Source organism: Thalassophryne amazonica, chromosome 1 (genome assembly GCF_902500255.1).
Source record: "Thalassophryne amazonica chromosome 1, fThaAma1.1, whole genome shotgun sequence".
Taxonomy (NCBI): Eukaryota; Metazoa; Chordata; class Actinopteri; order Batrachoidiformes; family Batrachoididae; genus Thalassophryne; species Thalassophryne amazonica.
The window spans coordinates 67,536,257-67,555,767 of record NC_047103.1 but is presented as its reverse complement, the minus strand read 5'-3'; the positions used below and the strand labels follow the sequence as shown (position 1 = coordinate 67,555,767).

Below are 19,511 nucleotides of genomic sequence, written 5' to 3'. Positions count from 1 at the left end.
AGCATTCATGATATGCACACTCTTAAGGCTATGAAATTGGGCTATTACTAAAAAAAAGTAGAAAAGGGGGTGTTCACAATAATAGTAGCATCTGCTGTTGACGCTACAAACTCAAAACTATTATGTTCATAACTGCTTTTTAGCAGTCCTGTGAATCACTAAACTAGTATTTAGTTGTATAACCACAGTTTTTCATGATTTCTGCACATCTGCGAGGCATTAATTTTGTTGGTTTGGAACCAAGATTTTGCTCGTTTACTAGTGTGCTTCGGGTCATTGTCTTGTTGAAACACCCATTTCAAGGGCATGTCCCCTTCAGCATAAGGTAACATGACCTCTTCAAGTATTTTGACATATCCAAACTGATCCATGATACCTGGTATGCCATATATAGGCCCAACACCATAGTAGGAGAAACATGCCCATATCATAATGCTTGCACCACCATGCTTCACTGTCTTCACTGTGAACTGTGGCTTGAATTCAGAGTTTGGGGGTCGTCTCACAAACTGTCTGCGGCCCTTGGACCCAAAAAGAACAATTTTATTCTCATCAATCCACAAAATATTCCTCCATTTCTCTTTAGGCCAGTTGATGTGTTCTTTGGCAAATTGTAACCTCTTCTGCACGTCTTTTATTTAACAGAGGGACTTTGCGGGGGATTCTTGCAAATAAATTAGCTTCACACAGGCATCTTCTAACTGTCACAGCACTTACAGGTAACTCCAGACTGTCTTTGATCATCCTGGAGCTGATCAATGGGTGAACCTTTGTTATGTGTCGGACGCAGCTCGGAGAACCGACCAGCGTTCGAAGGACCCAGTATGAAATAAGCAGAGCACGGTACAAAGGCTAACTGAATTTAATACATAACAGTGATACAAAAAATAACAAAAGAAAGTGCGGTCTGGCGTGGTGCGCTCCCAGCAGCGCTAACGGTCCGGAGCCAGAAGCTGTTCGGACCCAAGGACCCCGCCGACACCCCCCAGGTGGCCGCAACAAACCGAGTCTGTGAAAGAAGGAACCATTATGTGAGTCCACACTCTACACACAGAGAGAACACTTAAAGGTGTACAAACAGCAAACACTTCCTGGCTTGATTACTAATCAGCTTCCCAACCTGCAGGCATGGAACATCCAGTTCACAAAACTCCACTGCAGTGGAAGCCGATACATGACTAACATACAGCTCAATATAATAAAGGTGTGAGGGACACCACATTTACTGACTGTATAAATGTTAGTCACAAAATCTAACGTACCTCAGGAAGTGTGCTGACGAGCGTGAGACCTCACCCCCTCCTCTTTCACAGACCGTGCATCAAACCCTGGACGTTCTCTGCATCCACTGATGATGAGATGGCTCCCGAGACGACGATCTCACCCGTCTGGTCACAAGGTCGAGTCTCTGGCAAATACACACTGTATACTCCAGTCTTAAATGCCACCATGTTCCAATCCATATAGATGCACCTCAGCTGTGAGTCCTGACGAGCCGCAGGTGATCAGGGTGAGGTCCTGATAACCTCAGCAACACAGCCACTCAGTCCCAAATGCAAGCCACCTGGAAGGAAAAACAAAAGACAGAAACAAAAAGGCAGCCAGGCCCCCCAGCCATACAACAACCTTTGCCATTCTAGTTATTCTTCTATCCAGTTTGATGGTTGTTTTCTGTGTTCTTCCACGCGTCTGTTTTTTTTTTTTTTTTTTTTCCATTTTAAAGCATTGGAGATCATTGTAGATGAACAGCCTGTAATTTTTTTGCACCTGCGTATAAGTTTTCCCCTCTCCAATCAACTTTTTAATCAAACTACGCTGTTCTTCTGAACAATGTCTTGAACGTCCCATTTTCCTCAGGCTTTCAAAGAGAAAAGCATGTTCAACAGGTGCTGGCTTCATCCTTAAATAGGGGACACCTGATTCACACCTGTTTGTTCCACAAAATTGACGAACTCACTGACTGAATGCCACACTACTATTATTGTGAACACCCCCTTTTCTACTTTTTTTTTGTTACTAATAGCCCAATTTCATAGCCTTAAGAGTGTGCATATCATGAATGCTTGGTCTTGTTGGATTTGTGAGAATCTACTGAATCTACTGGTACCTTGTTTCCCATGTAACAATAAGAAATATACTCAAAACCTGGATTAATCTTTTTAGTCACATAGCACTACTATTATTCTGAACACTAGTGTAATTATAAAAATGGGCACCAAGTTCCAACATATTTCCCACAGAAATTTAATTACATCCTCTAGAAGGCAAAGCCATAGGCGGCTCTAGGGTGGAGCTTTATGGGGTATGGACCCCCATTAAGGGTGGCACTTAAGTGTTTTTTTGCTGCCAGTGTCTTACATACTTCAATCTAGTCTCGTGGCAGTTCGTGGGACTAGATTACAAAAATGACTTCTATGGGTTTGTGACAATGGTACAGAAATGGGTCGTTTTTTTGGAGCAGTGGCACAAATTCATTTTGCGATGGGGGCACATAATGTGGGGTGAAAGGGGGAGTCTGGGTTTGGTCATGGTTAACATTTGGGGAGGGTACACACTTACAGTGTGGTTATGGTTAGAGTTAGGAGAAGAGGAAGATTATAAATAGCAAAATGAAAAAAAAACTGAGCCATGGCGGCGACACGAAAAAAATGTGAGACCGGGCTGTATACTTCTGTCAACAGTTGTACATGTGGTTTTTCACTCTCATGTTTTTCCTTATTGCAAATCTGCCCAGTACGTACTGTGTAATTTGTGTATCCAGTGTGGATTTACACTGTTGTTTTCCAGAAGAAAACACATTTTCCTGCATGTACTTAAAAATAACTACACTGGACTGCAGTAACTACAGGGGTATTACACTGTGTAGGGAAAGGTACTTGATAGAAATATTCCAAACAAGATTTAGTACCTGTTACTTGCCGCTCAGCGACAGTCTGGCATCACACCCAAGAAGTGAGCTGTCGACTGTATCCAAGCTCTGTGAATACTCACTGAACACAAAACCAAATATCGGAGGTGCTTCTTTACAGCCTATGCTGATGTTGTCAAAGTGGGTTGGTTTGGTTGACCCAGCCAGTGTCTAGTACATATTCAGGATTTGTGGGGCAACAAGAAGTTGCGAGACATCATAGCTAGCTTATACACATGTACTTTTTTGTTTCAAATCCCTTGTCTGGGCATATCACTCCTGTATGAGTTACAGCTGACTCATACCATTAAGAATATATACAATGATTAATAGTGCACTAGCGATTTGCTGCCTTTATTATTTTCCCATACACTAAGACGATGATAGACAAAAGGACCATGAAGCAAACATGACAATCACAATAACCATTACAGAGACATGTTACACCCAAAACACCTTCTCGACTGACTAATTGCAACCCCTTAGTGTTGCACCGTACTTTGTACTCAGATTACGCGCCGTGTAAATAGCAAAAATGAATTGGAAACCCCCTAAAGGCACTTGTTATGCGATTTAAAGTGTGTGCCAAATTTGGTCAAGATAAGGCCCTTCATGAGTTTTTGGGTGTTGAATTTCATAAAAGTTGGTCTTGTGCTGCCGTAGCTGTTCAGAGGTGATAACATTGTTTGCTGGTTCTGTTTATTGATCAGAGTTTATCGAAAATGCACCCATATAGATGTTGGGAAAGAATTCCAGTGGACTTATGTTTTTTACTGCAGAAAACATCTCAGTATGGTAGATTATTTGGCTTTATTTCTTAAACAAACGAACAAAAACAATCATCACCACATAAGGGACACCAGCCTATGTCCTAACTGTCCTGCTGGCTGTTATATGTAGGTTTTTGCTTATTCTCCCTGTATGTATTCCCAAATTATTCAATTGTGCACTGTAAAAAATCTGATTGTTATTACACTCTGAATCAGTTGCTGTTGTTTGTTGTTATCTATTGTGTATTTTATGTGTGAAGTAATAGGCAAAATTTACCTTAAATTGCACATTTGCACATTTATGATAAATTCTCTTGTGCTAACACAAATAACTGCCTCCTAGAGTGGAAAAACGTCTGTGTTGCTGCCACTGCTAGCCACACGGCACAGTGTCGTTTGGGTTTATAAAGTCTCAGTAAGATGTTGGCTTCAAACACTTCTTTTTGATTGGTTTTTGAAATATTTTGTGCCTCAGCATGAGGACAGAAATGGTTGAAATGCTCACCAAAGAAAGTCCTATTGATACACAAAGCATGATATACCAGAATATAGATTCTGCATCTTCCTCCCTGCACATAAATGAGTGAAAGTTCTGTAGTTGGTGCGTTGCTTGGATGAGATCTTCACACATGATATCAGACTGTTCAAACATATTGACTGTCTTTGCTGTTACAAATGTCCTGTACCATTCCGTTTGGCAGCAATTGAAAGGATTCCCTGTCAGGAAAATGGTCTGAAGTTTGGGGGCTAATGCTCTTGCCTGGTCTGAGGGAATCGTCCACAGTCTGTTCTCCCTTACGTCCAGGAGTCTCAGGTCAAGGTTTGAAAGTGAGGTGGGGAAATGGGTGAGCAAGTTCCTTGAAATGTTTAAAGACTTCAACCTTTTGAAAGAGGAGAAGTCAGAAGATTGTATCTGTGTGTTTCCAAGGCCTAGATGCTGTAGCGTTCCACTGAGACTTTGTAATGAGTGTTCCACAAAGAGTCCGGGATTGTCCGACAGTTCCAAGTGCGTCAGAGACATTCCAGTAAATGCAAAGGGCGGAATTCTCTCAAGTTTGCATCCCTTGAGGTAAAGTTGCCGCAGGGATGCAGCGTTTTTCCATATTACACATTCTGAGATAGTGTCAGTGAAGGCATCGGCCTTCTGGGTTTGGCAAACATTAATGCTGTTAAAGCTCAGATCCACCGACCTGAGGCTCGGCAGTGAGGAAAATAATCTGGAAGGGAACCACTGAAGATCGTTCAAGCTCAGGTTTAGGAATGTTAAGTTGCCCAGCGCAGTCAGGGAATCTTCATCTGCTGCGATCTGGTGCAACCTGTTGTTGCTAACGTCCAACTCGTACAAGCTGCTAGCAAACTGTTCTAAAGTCAGATTCAGCGCTTCCAAACAGTTGGTGCGCATTCGAAGTCTGGACAAGGCGAGCATTTTCCCTAAGAATCCTTTGGGGAAATAGTCCACCTGGTTTGCCATCAGATCTAAAATCTCCACAGCGGACACGTCGCCGTGAAGGCTGTCATCCCAAAGCCGAACCGTCACGTTGCTCGTGTTGTTCCTCAGGTTGTAGAACTGAACTTCTGTAGTCCCATTTGGGAATGTGGCGCTGTCTTCCAAGCGCTCATAGAAACGCACACTGTTGTGAGAGAGGTAAAGGTTCCGCAAGCGGCTCTGCACCGGGAGGAAAGGAAAGAAGAGCAGCTTGTTGTTGGTAAGGTCCAGTGTCTCCAGATGGAAGGTAACATTGATGTCTTCTCTGGTGATAAACCACTCAATGACGTTGTGGCTGGCATTAAGAACCACCAGCTGGATCATGTGGAAATCAATGAGACAAGGCAGGTAATTGAAGGCCAAGTTGAGACGCTGGAGCTTGGGATTGCCGTCAAAGGCGTTGTCGATCTCAAACAACATGTTTCTCTGCAGGTCGAGCTCCTTAAGCTGGTGAAGGTCCGAGAATGAGCTCTCGTCCAGCCTGAGCAGGAGGTTTCCAGAGAGATTGAGATACTCTAAGGATGTGAGATTCTGCAGAAGAACGGAGGCCATACCATCGTCAAGCTTATTCTCTGACAGATCAAGAACTCTCAGTCCAGGTAGTTTCTTTAGTGCTTTGCTGCTTTCCTGGTAGCCAATGTGGAGGTTGTTGTCTGCTAAATTCAAGCTTCCTAACAGTTTTGAGGCCTGAAAAGTGTTTGATTGTAATTTCTCCAAACTGTTGCGAGCTAAGCTCAGGGTGCCCAATGTGGGATAACGAAGCAGAGAATCATCTTGTAGTGTTTGAATGTGATTGTAGTTGAGCTGAAGCTCCTCTGTGTTGTCAGGCAGTCCTGAGGGCACCGAGGAGAGCCTGAAATTGTTGCAGAGTGCTGTTCTTTGTATCTGCAGAGACAAAGAGCACATAATACTGTAGTGTCAAGAGTCTCTGTACTGTACTATACTCCACAGACTGTGGACACTTTCTTTCCCTTAAACATTAAGTGTTTTTTTTTTTTAAGTATGCATCCTGTCAGTGTCTATGAGGTATCCTTGGTAGCAAATATCTGTTTTTAATTAGTTTTTAAATTTAATTTATGACTAAATTTAGCTTGATGAGATGATGTACACTCTTAGAAATGAAACATACACTCTTAGGCATAAAATGTTGAATTTAATTGATAAAGTTAAGTTAACTTTTTCCACATAACATTGTTTATTAAGTGCAAAACAACATTTGCCCATTTGATTTAATTAATGTCATTGGCATTAATTAAAGCACTTAATTGACAGTTATGTGGAAAAAGTTACCTTAACATTATCAATTAAATTCAACATTTTATTTCTTAGAGTGTATATTTAATATGATCTCTTGAAATTAACACTCCATTCAGTTTTCAAGCCCCATCTTGTCATTTTTCTTGTGAAGCAGTATATTTCCACATCAACAATTTCAAAATCTAAACAACAACAACAACAAGAGCAAACTGAGATTTCTGACATCTGCCAATCCAGATCTGGATCACCTCCCAAATTCAGTGGAGTCTCCTATGCCCATGCCTCTGTGGTGCAAATTTGGTGAGAATTCATGAAGGTGTTTTGAAGTAATCCTTCAAAGCCTATATGAAGGGAAATCTTGATCCAGAATCTGTGTCCAAATCACCTCCAAAATTTACTGGAGTCTTCCATGACCACATATGTATCTGTGTTGAAAATGTGGTCAAAATCTGTACAGTAGTTTTGACGTAATCCTGCTAACAGTAATCCTTCAAAGCCTATATGAAGTGAAATCTTGATCCAGAATCAGGATCCGGATCACCTCCAAATTTTTAATGGAGTCTTCCTTGGCCTAACAGCCATCTGTGGTGAACATTTCGTCAAAAGCCGTGCAGCAGTTTTGACATAATCCTGACAAATAAATAAACAATGATTTATTATGTCCTTGGTGGATGTAATAATAATCCCATGGGAAGAGAAACAATTCTGAAACCGTGTACTTCCATCCCAATTTAAAAGGGTTTTTTCAAATTTATTAATTCTTGTTTTATCGGGAGGCCAGCACGGTGGCTCACAGCAAGAAGTTTGCATGTGTTCCCTCTGGGTGTTTCCTCCCACTTCCAAAGGCCATCAGGTTTTAGGTGAACTGAGGACTTTAACTTGAACGTAGATGTGGATGAGTCTGTCTGTCGATATGTCAGCTGTGCGATAGACTGGAGGTCTGTCCAGCGTGAAGTTTATCCCACTCATCATGTGATTCATTAGTTTTCTATACCCGCTTATTACAGGGGGCTGGAGCCTATCCCAGCAGTCACTGGGCGAGAGTTGGGATGCACCCTGGACCCTGGACAGGACACCAGTCTGTCACAGGGCCAGACAAACTCATTCACACCTACGACCAATTTAAAATTTCCAGTTCATGTAACCTGCATGTGTTTGGAAGTGGGAGTACGCCGGAACACCTGGTGGAAACCCACACCAATGACAGGCAAACACAACACAGGAAGGTCCCAGGTGGGATGCAATCCCACAACCTTCTTGCTGTGATACAACAGTGATAACCACTAAGATACTGTGTCGCACATCATCACATCACGGCTTGAGATTATCTGATGACCACAGTGGAAACTGAGTAAAACATCTGACACATCTGAGACCTTCGTCATCCTGAAACTTTGACATTTTATATATATATTTGAAACATTCATAGAAATAAATGCAAATTAAATTCATTATGTTTATTACATATGTACTTCCAGCTCATTTTTGCATAAAGTGACATATATTTACCATCTGGCATTGGTGGTGCTGTGGATGACTTAAAACTGTCAGGATTCTCCACACAGGAAAGAAGCAAAGCAGGATGGGAGTGCGCCTGTGGACTGGCATTTTAACATCCTCCCTGTTATGGAGAAAAGAGAAAAACAACCTTTAAATTTGCGAACACGTGGAACATTTTATCTCAAAACCAAATTTGAGGTTTGCACCTCTGCAAAAGGCAAACACATTTGCAATGTTGGTTTCATTCACATCTCCTTTTGAAACCTTTCAGTTTTTGTTTATTTTTAGTTTAACCACAAATATCACTTGATAAACATGAGAAGCTGCATTTTCAATGCGATCCCACGGCAAGTTTGTGATGGCATCGTGAAAAGTATGATTGGCTGGCATTGTAAACATTACTTCATAGTATTATTATTATTATTATTATGTAAAAACTTTTAAAAAACCTATGAAATTATACTTATTATACGTGTTAATACAAAGCAATTAATGAAGTGTGGTTTCACAGTGGCTCGCAAACGTATTCAGCCCCTTGGTATTTCACACATTTTAATTTGTTTATGACATTTCAAATACAAAAAGTAAACCAGGCTTCTCAATATAAAAAATTCTAAAATTATCTTCCTTAAACTCAAACTGAAAGTAAATCTACAACCCAATATAAATTAATTAAAAATATAAAAGCCAAGATGATGCGTTGCATAAGTAATGGACCCCTTTGGTATAATGCCTGTAAATAATCAGTTTTATTGTCAGTTTTCTTCAGACAAGTCAGGGGATGGATACATGAACATTTACAAGTCACTGAATATGTCTTGAACTTTATTTACATCAGTTATGAATTATTTACATCAGTTATGAAGAAATACAAACAGTATGGCACTCTATGGTAAATCTGTGTGGAGTAGGCAGTTCTGAAAAACTAAGTGACTGTGCAAGAAGGAGAAAAGTGAGCAAAGACACCCAGACAACCCAGAAGAAGTTACAGGCTTCTGTGGCTGTAATTGGAGAAATTGTGCACAGTGCAAGTGTTGGATTTTGTATCCCGTTATACAGCTTCATGATGAAGTGGAGCAGAGGAGGGTTTTCTTAAAAAGAAGACCTGAAAGTTCACCTACAATTTGCCAGAAGGTACATCTGAGATGCAAGCCTGGATTTGATGTTTTAGTGAAAGAAGACCCTATGGAGATACAAAACGCAGAATTTGCACTGTGCACAATTTCTTCAATCACAGCCACAGAAGTCTAAAACTTTTTCTGGGCTGTCTGTGTGTCTTGATGGCTTTCCTCACTTTTCTCCTTCTTGCAGTCACTCAGTTTTTGAGAACTGAATAAATAATAAATAAAGTTCAAGACATATTCAGTGACTTGGAAATGTTCATGTATCTATCCCCTGACTTGTCTGAAGAAAACTGGCAATAAAACTGATTATTTACGGGTATTATACCAAAGGGGTCCATTACTTATGCAACCCATCATCTTGGCTTTTATATTTTGATTAATTTATATCAAGTTGTAAAGATTTGTTTTCAGTTTGAGTCTAAGGAAGATAATTTTAGAAATTTTTATATTGAGAAGCTTGATTTACATTTTGTATTTGAAACACCATAAACAAATTAAAATGTGTGAAATACCAAGGGGCTGAATACTTTTGCAAGCCACTGTAAATAGTAGCTTCAGTCACAGAAAGTTAACATGGGCAAATTAAAGTAAGAAAACGCTAAAGTTACTTACAGTTGTGGTCAAAAGTGTAATTATTTTGGACATCAAAATCATGACACTCTTGGGCCTTCAGTTTGATCTAAGAACTGTTCTTTTTCTGGGTCAGAATAATTTTAAAACTTACATCTTACACGGGGCACTTTTTATAAAATCTGTGGTGTGTCTTTTTTACTATTCAGCACAATTTTCTTAGAATCAAATATAAATTCAAGATAAATGTAAATATTAAATGTAAATGAAAATATAATTGCTAAATATAAATATAATCAATAAACATAAATGAAATTATTAATTGTAAACTATTTATTTAATAGAAATCTAAATGTTCTGAAAAATATGTAAACTACAGCACTGTGCTCGTAGAGCGCAAACCTCCGCCAGCACTAGTTTTCAATTCCACAAACTTTTACCTTGGAAAATTTTTAAAGGTCAAAGTCCTGTTTGAAGTGGCTTTTCATAAGCTAAATTAGATGTGATCAAATGTCAGGAGTATGTATTTTGTTTGTGCACTTGCATCAAAGTTTTTTGTGGTGTCATTAGGCTTTTTTTTTGTTGTTGTTTTTTTTACTTTTTTGGTTTCTAAATTGTTTTTCAGATCATTTTCACAGAAATCTCTCCTATGCACAATTTGTCATTGCTTTTTGGCAAAAATTGGAACCAGTTTTGGTGATGTAGGTAAATCCATAACAGGAAAATAAGTGATTGAGGCACCTTTTACTAAGATATAATGCAAAATGTACACCAAATGGGCTTTTCAATGTTAAATTCAAATGTCCACAATCCGAATCAGATCAGGAACAAACTTTGTCACGTGATAGTGAGTGCAGTCTGCACTTTACTTTCAAATATGAGTGTGATTGGGGCACGTTTGATTAAGATATAATGTAAAGATATATTAAATGGGGTTTTCAATGTTAAATTTAAATGGCCACAAAATCTGTAATCTGGATCAGATCTGGATCAATCGATCAGTCAGTCGATAAAAGATACTAGATTTTTGAAATGTTAAATTTGAATTTTTTTGACAGTTAGGAATTTTTGAAAATTTGTTCAGTGTTGTAATGGATTTTTCAGATTTTTCCAATTTTCCAAGATTTTTCTTGACTTTAACTTTTGACCTATGACCTTGAAAATTGAATTGGTTCTTGTCTGTCAGGATATGAATCTTCACTAAAACTGTCATAATGATACGGTATATGAAAAATTGTGGGCTCCAGGCTCTTCACAAACAGACAAACAAACAGGAGAAAACATAACCTCCACCAACAAAGCTGGAGGAGGTAATTACCCACCCCACTTGACACTATTTTGCGTAACAAGAGGTGGTGACAGGTGATCGACATTGATAATGTTGCACATGATTTCTGAAGGTGGCACAGTGTCAGCGTGACATATCTTGGTTGGTCGATCAAAATAATCCAAAATGGACACGTGCCGAAACAGGTGTAGTTCTTTGTAAATCTGTTTCGCATTTTTTTTTCTTTTAGATTTTGTAAAAGTTGCAAGAAATAAACACTTCTAAATCTAAAAATCCTGCTTTTTTAACCACATAATACCTCTGAGGTGATTTACAAGGCATCATACGGAGATGTTCACATGCCAATACCTCCATCACACATATGTCAATTGAGGCCGAATGGCGTCAGAATAATACAATCGGGAAATATTGAGGTGCAGTCTGAAGACCAATGGATGTCAGTCTATGAGCAGTCTACATATTTGGTCCCATTTGCTCAGCTGTCCCAAATGTGTTGCACAGTTCAGAACACTCTTGGCGCCATCGAGATGGGAGGCACATCTGACGGCAGCCTATATGCAGTCTGTGCATCATCTAAACTCAATCTACCTATTCTGACAGCATCATAACAGCATCTGAAACTATCTGATCGTGGTTGATTGAGCTCTGAGATCGATCGGTCACAGCAAAGCCTGCCGGCATGTTGTGCCACATTTGTCCACCTCCACTGGACCCCTGCCAGGGAGAGCGAAGGAAATGTTATTTAATAACATGTATGTGGCACTCTGTGCACATCAGAGGCTCAGTGCAGCTCCCTGCAATGCACCTGAATGGATGTTACCACTGTAATACATGTATTCCCTTTACACCCGGCTGCACTGTGTGCAACATTGATGTCTTCACAAATGCATAATCCTTTGTTCTGTAATTTATGTTTGTAGCATGGCCCAAGCAGAGGGTCACCCCTTTAAGTCTGGTCTGCTTGAGGATTCTTCCTTACCACTGCTGCTCTGGGGGTTAGTAAGGTTAGACCTTACTTGTGTGAAGCGCCTTGAGGCAACTCTGTTATGCTTGGCGCTACATAAATGAAAATAAATTGAAAAAAATTAATCCACCTCTGGCATTAATAAATCTCATGTGAAACGCCGTCCCACACCGATAATCCAACTACAGTTGTGTTAAGATGCGTATCAAGTAAAATGGCCACAAGAAAAGAGTTAAAAAAAGAGAAGAAAAAGTTTGCTGGCCGCATCTGAAGAATGCTGCGCACATGTGGGAAGTTGGCGCACTGCCAGCACAGTTCAACAGCAGTTACAGAGTCCAGCCGGACAAATAAAATCTAGCAATGCAAGTATATACTGATGAAACGCCTAAAGGGATTTTTTCGCCAGACTGTGCACAAGCAGGTGATCACTGACAGTTGTCAGCCTTTTTGTGCGCTCTCTGGATGGACAGCTCCTGTGTTCGCACGCACGTGTATGTGTGGAGCAGCTCGTACAGCCATTATGAACACACATACAAACATTTCAGCCACCCAGTCACACACTGCTTTGATCACCTCTTCTACGCACGCAGGCACATGCACACGCCATGCTCATTCAGCCATTATGAATACACGTGACCATTTCATCTGGCCACACACGCGCACGCTGGTTGGATCACCTGTTCGCACATACACGCGTGCACTCCGTCATGTGAGAGACACACACTCCTGCCAGCGCACCCTCCTCCTGATGAGAGGTCAGTTTAACGGTGGGAATGTGAGAACGAGCGAAGATTTGATTGCGTGGATGGGTGAGTGACTGAGTGAGTGAGTGAAACATTTTGGACTGAAACAAATCATTCTTTGTTTCTGTCCATCGGTCAAGCATGGAGGAAAAGCTCAGTGACAGCGTCAGGTTTCCACATCTTCTGTGTCAGTCATTAAATATTGTGGACAATAATGCCAAGTAACAACGAGCTGGCCACACCCCTGTAATGCCTGTCAGTCGAAAAACGGCAACTGCTTGTCACCCTCAAGCCTGTCACCACCTCTTGAGAGTCACAGAGGGCTTTGGTAATTTACATATTTTTCTGAACATTTATATTTAACATTTCTAATGGATAAATACAGTGCATGTGGAAAGTATTCACAGTGCATTCACAACATTTTGTTATGTTAAAGCCTTATTGCAAAGTCGAGTAAATTCATTTTTCCCCTCAAAATTCTACTCACAACACCCCATAATGAGAGCATGAAAAAATGTTGGGGTTTTTTGGGGGTTTTTTTTTTTTTGCAAATTTATAAAAAATAAAAACCTAAGAAATCACATGTACATAAGTATTCACAGTCTTTGCTCAATAATTTGTTGATGCAGCTTTGGCAGCAATTACAGCCTCAAGTCTTCACTCAAAAAATAACTTGCTCAGTGAACATAATAAAATTATGTAAGGTATTTCCATCCAAGTAAAATGCATTAACTTAGCTAGAAACAATTTTGCTGAGTGACCTAAGTGTAAATTTGTTGGGCCAACATGATGAATTTGCATTACTGTTACCTAATTACAATGGTTCAGGCCAACTTGATTTGTAAAAGTAAATGTAGACCTAAATGTAAATTTGTTGGGTCAACAGGATGAATTTGTGTTACTGTTTACTCAATTACCACTGTTCAGGCTAACTAGATTTGTAAGGGGAAATGTAACAAAAATAAAAGGTATATCCCTTCAGCTGTTCCTTTGTATGCGCTCATGGCTGCAGCAAATCTGAAGTGGATCTTCATGTTGAATTGGCACAGGTTTTACACCAGATGCCCTTCCTGATGCAACTCCACATTATTTGGAGAAATGTGGTAAGGGTGGGGTTTGAACTGGGAAACTTCCAAACTGAAACCAAGTGCACGAACCATTTGGCCATCACCCCTGCCCTGTAAGGGTAAATGTAACACACTGATATAATTTCCTTTGGCCATTCACAATTACATGTCAACTTAACTTTGTTGTGTTGGATCAGCACAATTTATGCAGAGCCACCTTGGATTTGCTGTGATGACCTCGAGTGCAGACAAGCGAGCAGCCAAAGGGCCTTACTGTTTTTTTTTTTGTTGTTGTTGTTGTTGTTGTTGTTGTTTTTGTTTTGTTTTTTTACGTTTACCCTTACAAATCTAGTTGGCCTGAACAGGTAACAGTAACGCAAATTCATCATGTTGACCCAACAAATTTATATTTAGGCCACTCAGCAAAATTGTTTCTGGCTACGTTAACACATTTTACTTTGGTGGAAACACTTTCCATAATTTTATCATGTTCACTGAGCAAGTTATATTTTATGTTGTTACATGTTATGTTGAAACTACATGATTTGAATGTGTTCACACATAAAACTCGATTCTATATCGTAGACGCTACATGTTAGACGTACGTTCATGTAACATAAAAAGCAACAACACCCATGTTGGTTTTTTTGAGTGTGTGCACAAGATACTGTAGATGCACCAAGCTTGTGGCATCATATTCAAGAAGAGGCTGCAATTGCTGTCAAAGGTGCATCAACAAAGTGCTGAGCAAATGCTGTCAAATGCTATGAATACTTATGTACATGTGATTTCTTACTTTTTTTTATTAATAAGTCAGCAACAACAAAAAAAAAAAAAAAAAAATTCATATTGCCATTATGGGGTGTTGTGAGTAGAATTCTGAAGAGAAAAATGAATTTACTCTGTTTTGCAATAAGGCTGTAACATAATAAAATGTGGGAAAAGTGAAGTGCTGTGAATACTTTCCGGATGCACCGTAGGCACCCCTGTACATAAGTGGTGCTCATGCATACTACAAATAAAAGATGTGCAGCAGAAAACATGGAAGGAAGCACTTTTCCAACAATCTGTCATCATTGCTAAAGCAGTTCCCTTCCTTATTAGCTGCACATCATTTTAAATTTTATTTTATTTATTTATTTATTTACTGTATTTTGTGCTCAAGTACCAGGAGCACCAGTTAACTAGTTACATGCATGTCTGTTTATAGGCTTCTGTGGCTGTGATTAAAGAGACTGTGCTTATTTTTGTCCAACACAGTACCATTTATACTCTTCATAATGAAAATGAACACAGGAACGACTCAAGGCTGTTTTCCAATAAAGGTTTGATGTCTTTTTTTTTTTCGGAAACACTTTTATTTTCTAGATCTCAGGAGGATGAAGCTCCACTAAAGTCACTGGAACCACGAAAAGTAAAAAAAGAGAAAGAAATCCAACCAATTTGCACAACTTAATTAATTTGAGCGGAGCACTACAATAAGTAGTTGTAGTGTAGTTTTGAGTAGACTAATCCTAAATATATTAGTGACCACACTTTGTATCTGTATTTTTACAAAAAAAAAGATGAATAAACCCATGAACATTAAAGCCATTTAATTAATTAATTGTTTTTGTTTTTATGCAACATAGTAATTATGATGTCAAGGACCCAAGACAGTTCCATAGCGTGATGGATGTAGTGGCGTGTGGCACCAGTATTTGCTCTCAGAAATGACCTCAATAGCAATATATTATATTATATTATATTATAGAATACAACAGATGTTTATTGTCGTATTTCTGCTATAAATTCTGGTGGCACTTTTCAAACAGCTATACACAAAAAAACACAATAACAACAGCTTTAAAAACAACGAACAACTTTACAAGATGGCAGACATCCTTAAATACAAAAAAAAGTGTGACAGTGCAAAAAGGTGCTTAATAACGTATTAAGGTGCTTCATGCTTAGTGAGGGAGGATAGTTTTAGATATGTAAACAGACTGTATTATTTATTGCACATGTTGACATCCGTTACTGAATGTCTGTGTTTGTGGGAGGGGGACGGAGTGGAGTGATGGGGGCCACAGCTCTGGGGCAAAAGCTGTTCCTTAGCCTATTAGTCTGTGTCCTTATAGTGTGGTACCTCTTACCCAACAGCAGAGGAACAAACAGGGAATGTCCCAGGTGGATGTTATCCTTGCAGATGGGCCGTGCTTTTCTGTGCAAGCGCTCAATATACACAGAGTCTAATGCCGCGTTCACACTGGACGACACGCAAGTGACGGCGGCGACAGGATGCCATGTAATCCCTTTGGAAGGATGCATTGTGGCGCCACAAAAGTCCAAGCCACGCAATGCGACACCATGGACGCGAATGAAGCGACGCGAATGAAGCGACGCGAATGAAGCGATTTTGAGCGATTGGCACGTTTGTGGCGTGATGTCGCGTGGCATTGCCCTCCTCCCCAAGTTGAAAAATCTGAACTTTTTCATCTTGTCGCGTTGCGATGACCAATCAGGGACTGGATATGTAGTGACATGGGGATGTCTGGAGTTTATACTTGATGTGGACATGTCCTGTCTCTGGCAGCCAGCCTGTGAGCAGGACTTGTCCCTTTTGTCCTTTATTTCACAATTATGACAGAGTTGGATGGGAGAGCGAGCAGCAGCACTGCAGCAGCGGCAGCAGCCAGTTTTTTTCCACATGCGCGCGTGAAGAATTGTCCGTGAGATAATTTTATTAACTACACAGATGTATAATAAACCAAATGGTGACTGGTTTATAACACAATTATGACAGAGTTGGAGAGGAGAGCGAGGGAACTGCAGCGGCAGCCAGTTTTTTTTTTTTTTTTAATTGTTCACATGTGCGCATATGAACGGGACAGGAGGTCCTCAAACTGGGTCCTGGAGAGGCGCAAGTACTGCTGATAGCGGCCGTCATCCAGACGCAGCTCCTGCAGCAAATAATTAAACTCCCAGAATTGGAAACGTCTCATGAGGATGCTGTGAACCCAGGGATGGCGCCGTTGGCGCCGTTTGTCAGCTTTCCACAACAAATAGAGCACAGCAACTCACTCCGTGTGATCAAGGTCTGGCATGTTGACTTGACAATGAGCGGAATGGAAGCTCCTCCTATTTGATGACGCATTGGGGCGAATTTTCGCAGCGAAAGCAGAGCGACACACCGGGCAATGGTGGCACATCCATCGCCAGGTGAGAGATGCAAATTTGTGGTGTTGCGTGTCATGCGGTGTTAACGCGGCATAAGTCCGGGAGCTCAATCCACCAGGATAATATTATTTAAAACTCATATTAACTACTGTTGTATATATAATTATATATGACTAGGTAGTGTTTATAAAATAGGTAGCTGACATTTTCAACGGCGGTAATAAATTATGCAAAGTCTTTAGAATGAGTTGGAATGGTGTGAGTCCAGAATGTTTTTAGAACCTTAGACCTCAACAGTTTTTAGAAGAACTCAACCCTTTTTTCCTGTTAATTATGTATTTTGTTAATGTTAATTTACTGTCTTAATGTATTTATCAATTGTTAAGGTTCTTGTTATCATATACCCGCTATTATTATTTTATTTTTATTTTTTTATTATTGTTTTTTTTACCAGTGTTTTGACATTTGATTTTTAAATGGACCACAACGGAAATAAGTTTTTTTTCACTTTCTTGTGTCATCCATGTAGTTTTAACATATTTTTAATTATATTATGCACTTACATTGAACTTACTAAATAAAATCACGCACGCAGGCATGCGCGCACACTTTCAGTATAAAGATGATTTACCACCCCCTGCTGGAATGGTGTGTTAGTACAGAATGTAATTACCAACATAAGGTAATAGCCATAGTTACTTCAAAAATATTAGTCCTATCAATGTTCCATTTTTGCAACATTCATCCTTGACCCAAAATATATAATACCAAATGGCAAATGTCAGCTCTCCCCAGTTTGTCCATGATTAAAGTTAAACACACACACACAGAGAGCTTTTTGTCTTTTCTGCATTCTGTCACAAGGAGGTGCTTTTATTTTTAGACATGAACAGAGATGGTGGCAGAAGACATCAAATGCGCTACAGTTTTCACTCATAGTACCGGCAATATGACAATTAAACTGACTAAACCAGTTGAACTACAAAAACACAATAAATCAATAACACTAACAACACTGTTAAACTAGTACAAACCACAATAACAACATTTGAAACCCCAAAACCCCGAACTCCCATGGTGCATTGCAGCACAACATCCATTGTTTATTGGTTAGCTAAAATCGCTAAAGTCTCCAAAAATAATAGTCCTATCAACTTTTTTTTTGCAGTGTTCATCCTTCATCCAAAATACATAAGCATGTTTTCTGCGTATCAAAGCCATACGCATGCACGCACACAGAGGCCACTTGGCTACTACGAGTATATTGCAGATTATGTATGTATATAATAACAGCAGCAGTCATAATAATTATTGTTATAATAATAATAATAATAATAATAATAATAATAATAAGTCATTATTATAACAATTATAACTTTACACTATTCTTTTATATTTGGGGCCTTCATTTATAAACTGTTCTTATTCCTATGGAAATATGTACAGCGTGTTATAATGTGATGAGATGACCAAAAAAGAAACACTGTTACACAATATTCCTTTAATACGCAGAAGGACAGAGTCATGTTTGAAAAACTTGAACAACTGCATGATCATGCACAAGGAAATAATTTCAGATTGCATTGCTAGTAATAGAAAATTCCAAAACATATATGTATATGTAATTTGGAATGTCAAACACAGTATAGCTGACATCATACAATATACGGCATTCATTTTTACCTTCATACATCATGTCGCTATTATATTTAAAAAACAACACTGAAATGGCACCATTTATCCAGATAAATTGTTGTTTATATTTCTGAGTTGGCTTTCTAGTTGCACAACTAAAGAGAATAAACAGGCATAACATGTGATCCAAGGCTGACTATGTGCTGCCACATGTCTTGAAAACTGTTACTGTTTACTGAAATATTGGTTGTTGTTTGCTTTTTTTTTTTTTTTTTACAGGAGTCCATATGTTGTATAACTGCCTATGCCGGTTTGTTGTACATACAAGCAGATGATCGCTGAATGTTGCTGAAATGCAGCAAGCGTAACACAAATGCACACTTACAATTAGCGTTTTTATATCGGACAAAGATGCAGTTTGTTGTGTGTGGTCTGGTTATGCATGATGTGCCTAATCAGTTCACTGTGCATGTACTTACACTGGTGGTTAGGTGTGGATTTCCCAAGCCACTGACAGTTGATTCTTTGACCATATCGCTGGTTGACTCGCTGAAGCAGAGCTTTCTCATGTGTGTCGTCCTCTGCACAGACTGAACAACTACTGCCTCTTTTTTTTTTTTTTTTTTTAACTATTCACGGAAGCAGGCAACGGAAACCAAGTCACATGGACAAGCTGCAGTCAGAAAGAGGTTCTTCAGCCTGAGACCACAGTCAGCCGAGTGCAGGCTGATCAACACAAGTGGGGTTTTTTCTTCACAGTGACACAAGTGATATTGTTGTAAGCAGCTAAGGTTCGAAGCATGAGCACTACCGCAAAACCCAAGGGAGAACACACCCTTCACACATTTTTTTTTTTTTCTTTTTTGATCACACAATCTACTTGAGAGGAAACCACTCAACACACACATACACACACCCCTTCCTGCCTGATATCTCGGCCTGTTGCTGCAACAGCCAGTTTGTGACACTCAGATATGTGTAATAAATACATTATTTTAACTTCGACTGAGTGCAAAATTTAGCTTTAATATAAGGTTTTC

At 39.5% G+C, this 19,511-nt stretch overlaps 1 protein-coding gene across 1 annotated transcript; it reads right to left on the bottom strand.

Annotated features, from left to right (window-relative positions):
• Nucleotides 1–3,888: 3,888 nt before the first annotated feature.
• Nucleotides 3,889–19,308, bottom strand: nrros (negative regulator of reactive oxygen species). Its single transcript, XM_034171460.1, has 3 exons — nucleotides 18,951–19,308; nucleotides 7,931–8,042; nucleotides 3,889–6,049 (listed from the first exon to the last, which is right to left on the bottom strand). Exons 2-3 carry the CDS (start codon nucleotides 8,027–8,029, stop codon nucleotides 4,091–4,093), a joined length of 2,058 nt encoding a protein of 685 aa, XP_034027351.1. The 5' UTR covers nucleotides 8,030–8,042; nucleotides 18,951–19,308; the 3' UTR covers nucleotides 3,889–4,090.
• Between the last annotated feature and the right edge of the window lie 203 nt (nucleotides 19,309–19,511).

Coding starts and splice junctions, on each gene's coding strand:
- nrros (XM_034171460.1), bottom strand. CDS start 8,029: ATGCCAGTCCACAGGCGCACTCCCATCCTGCTTTGCTTCTTTCCTGTG. Junction 6,050..7,930: donor AGCACCACCAATGCCAGATG/GTAAATATATGT, acceptor TTGTCTCTGCAG/ATACAAAGAACAGCACTCTG.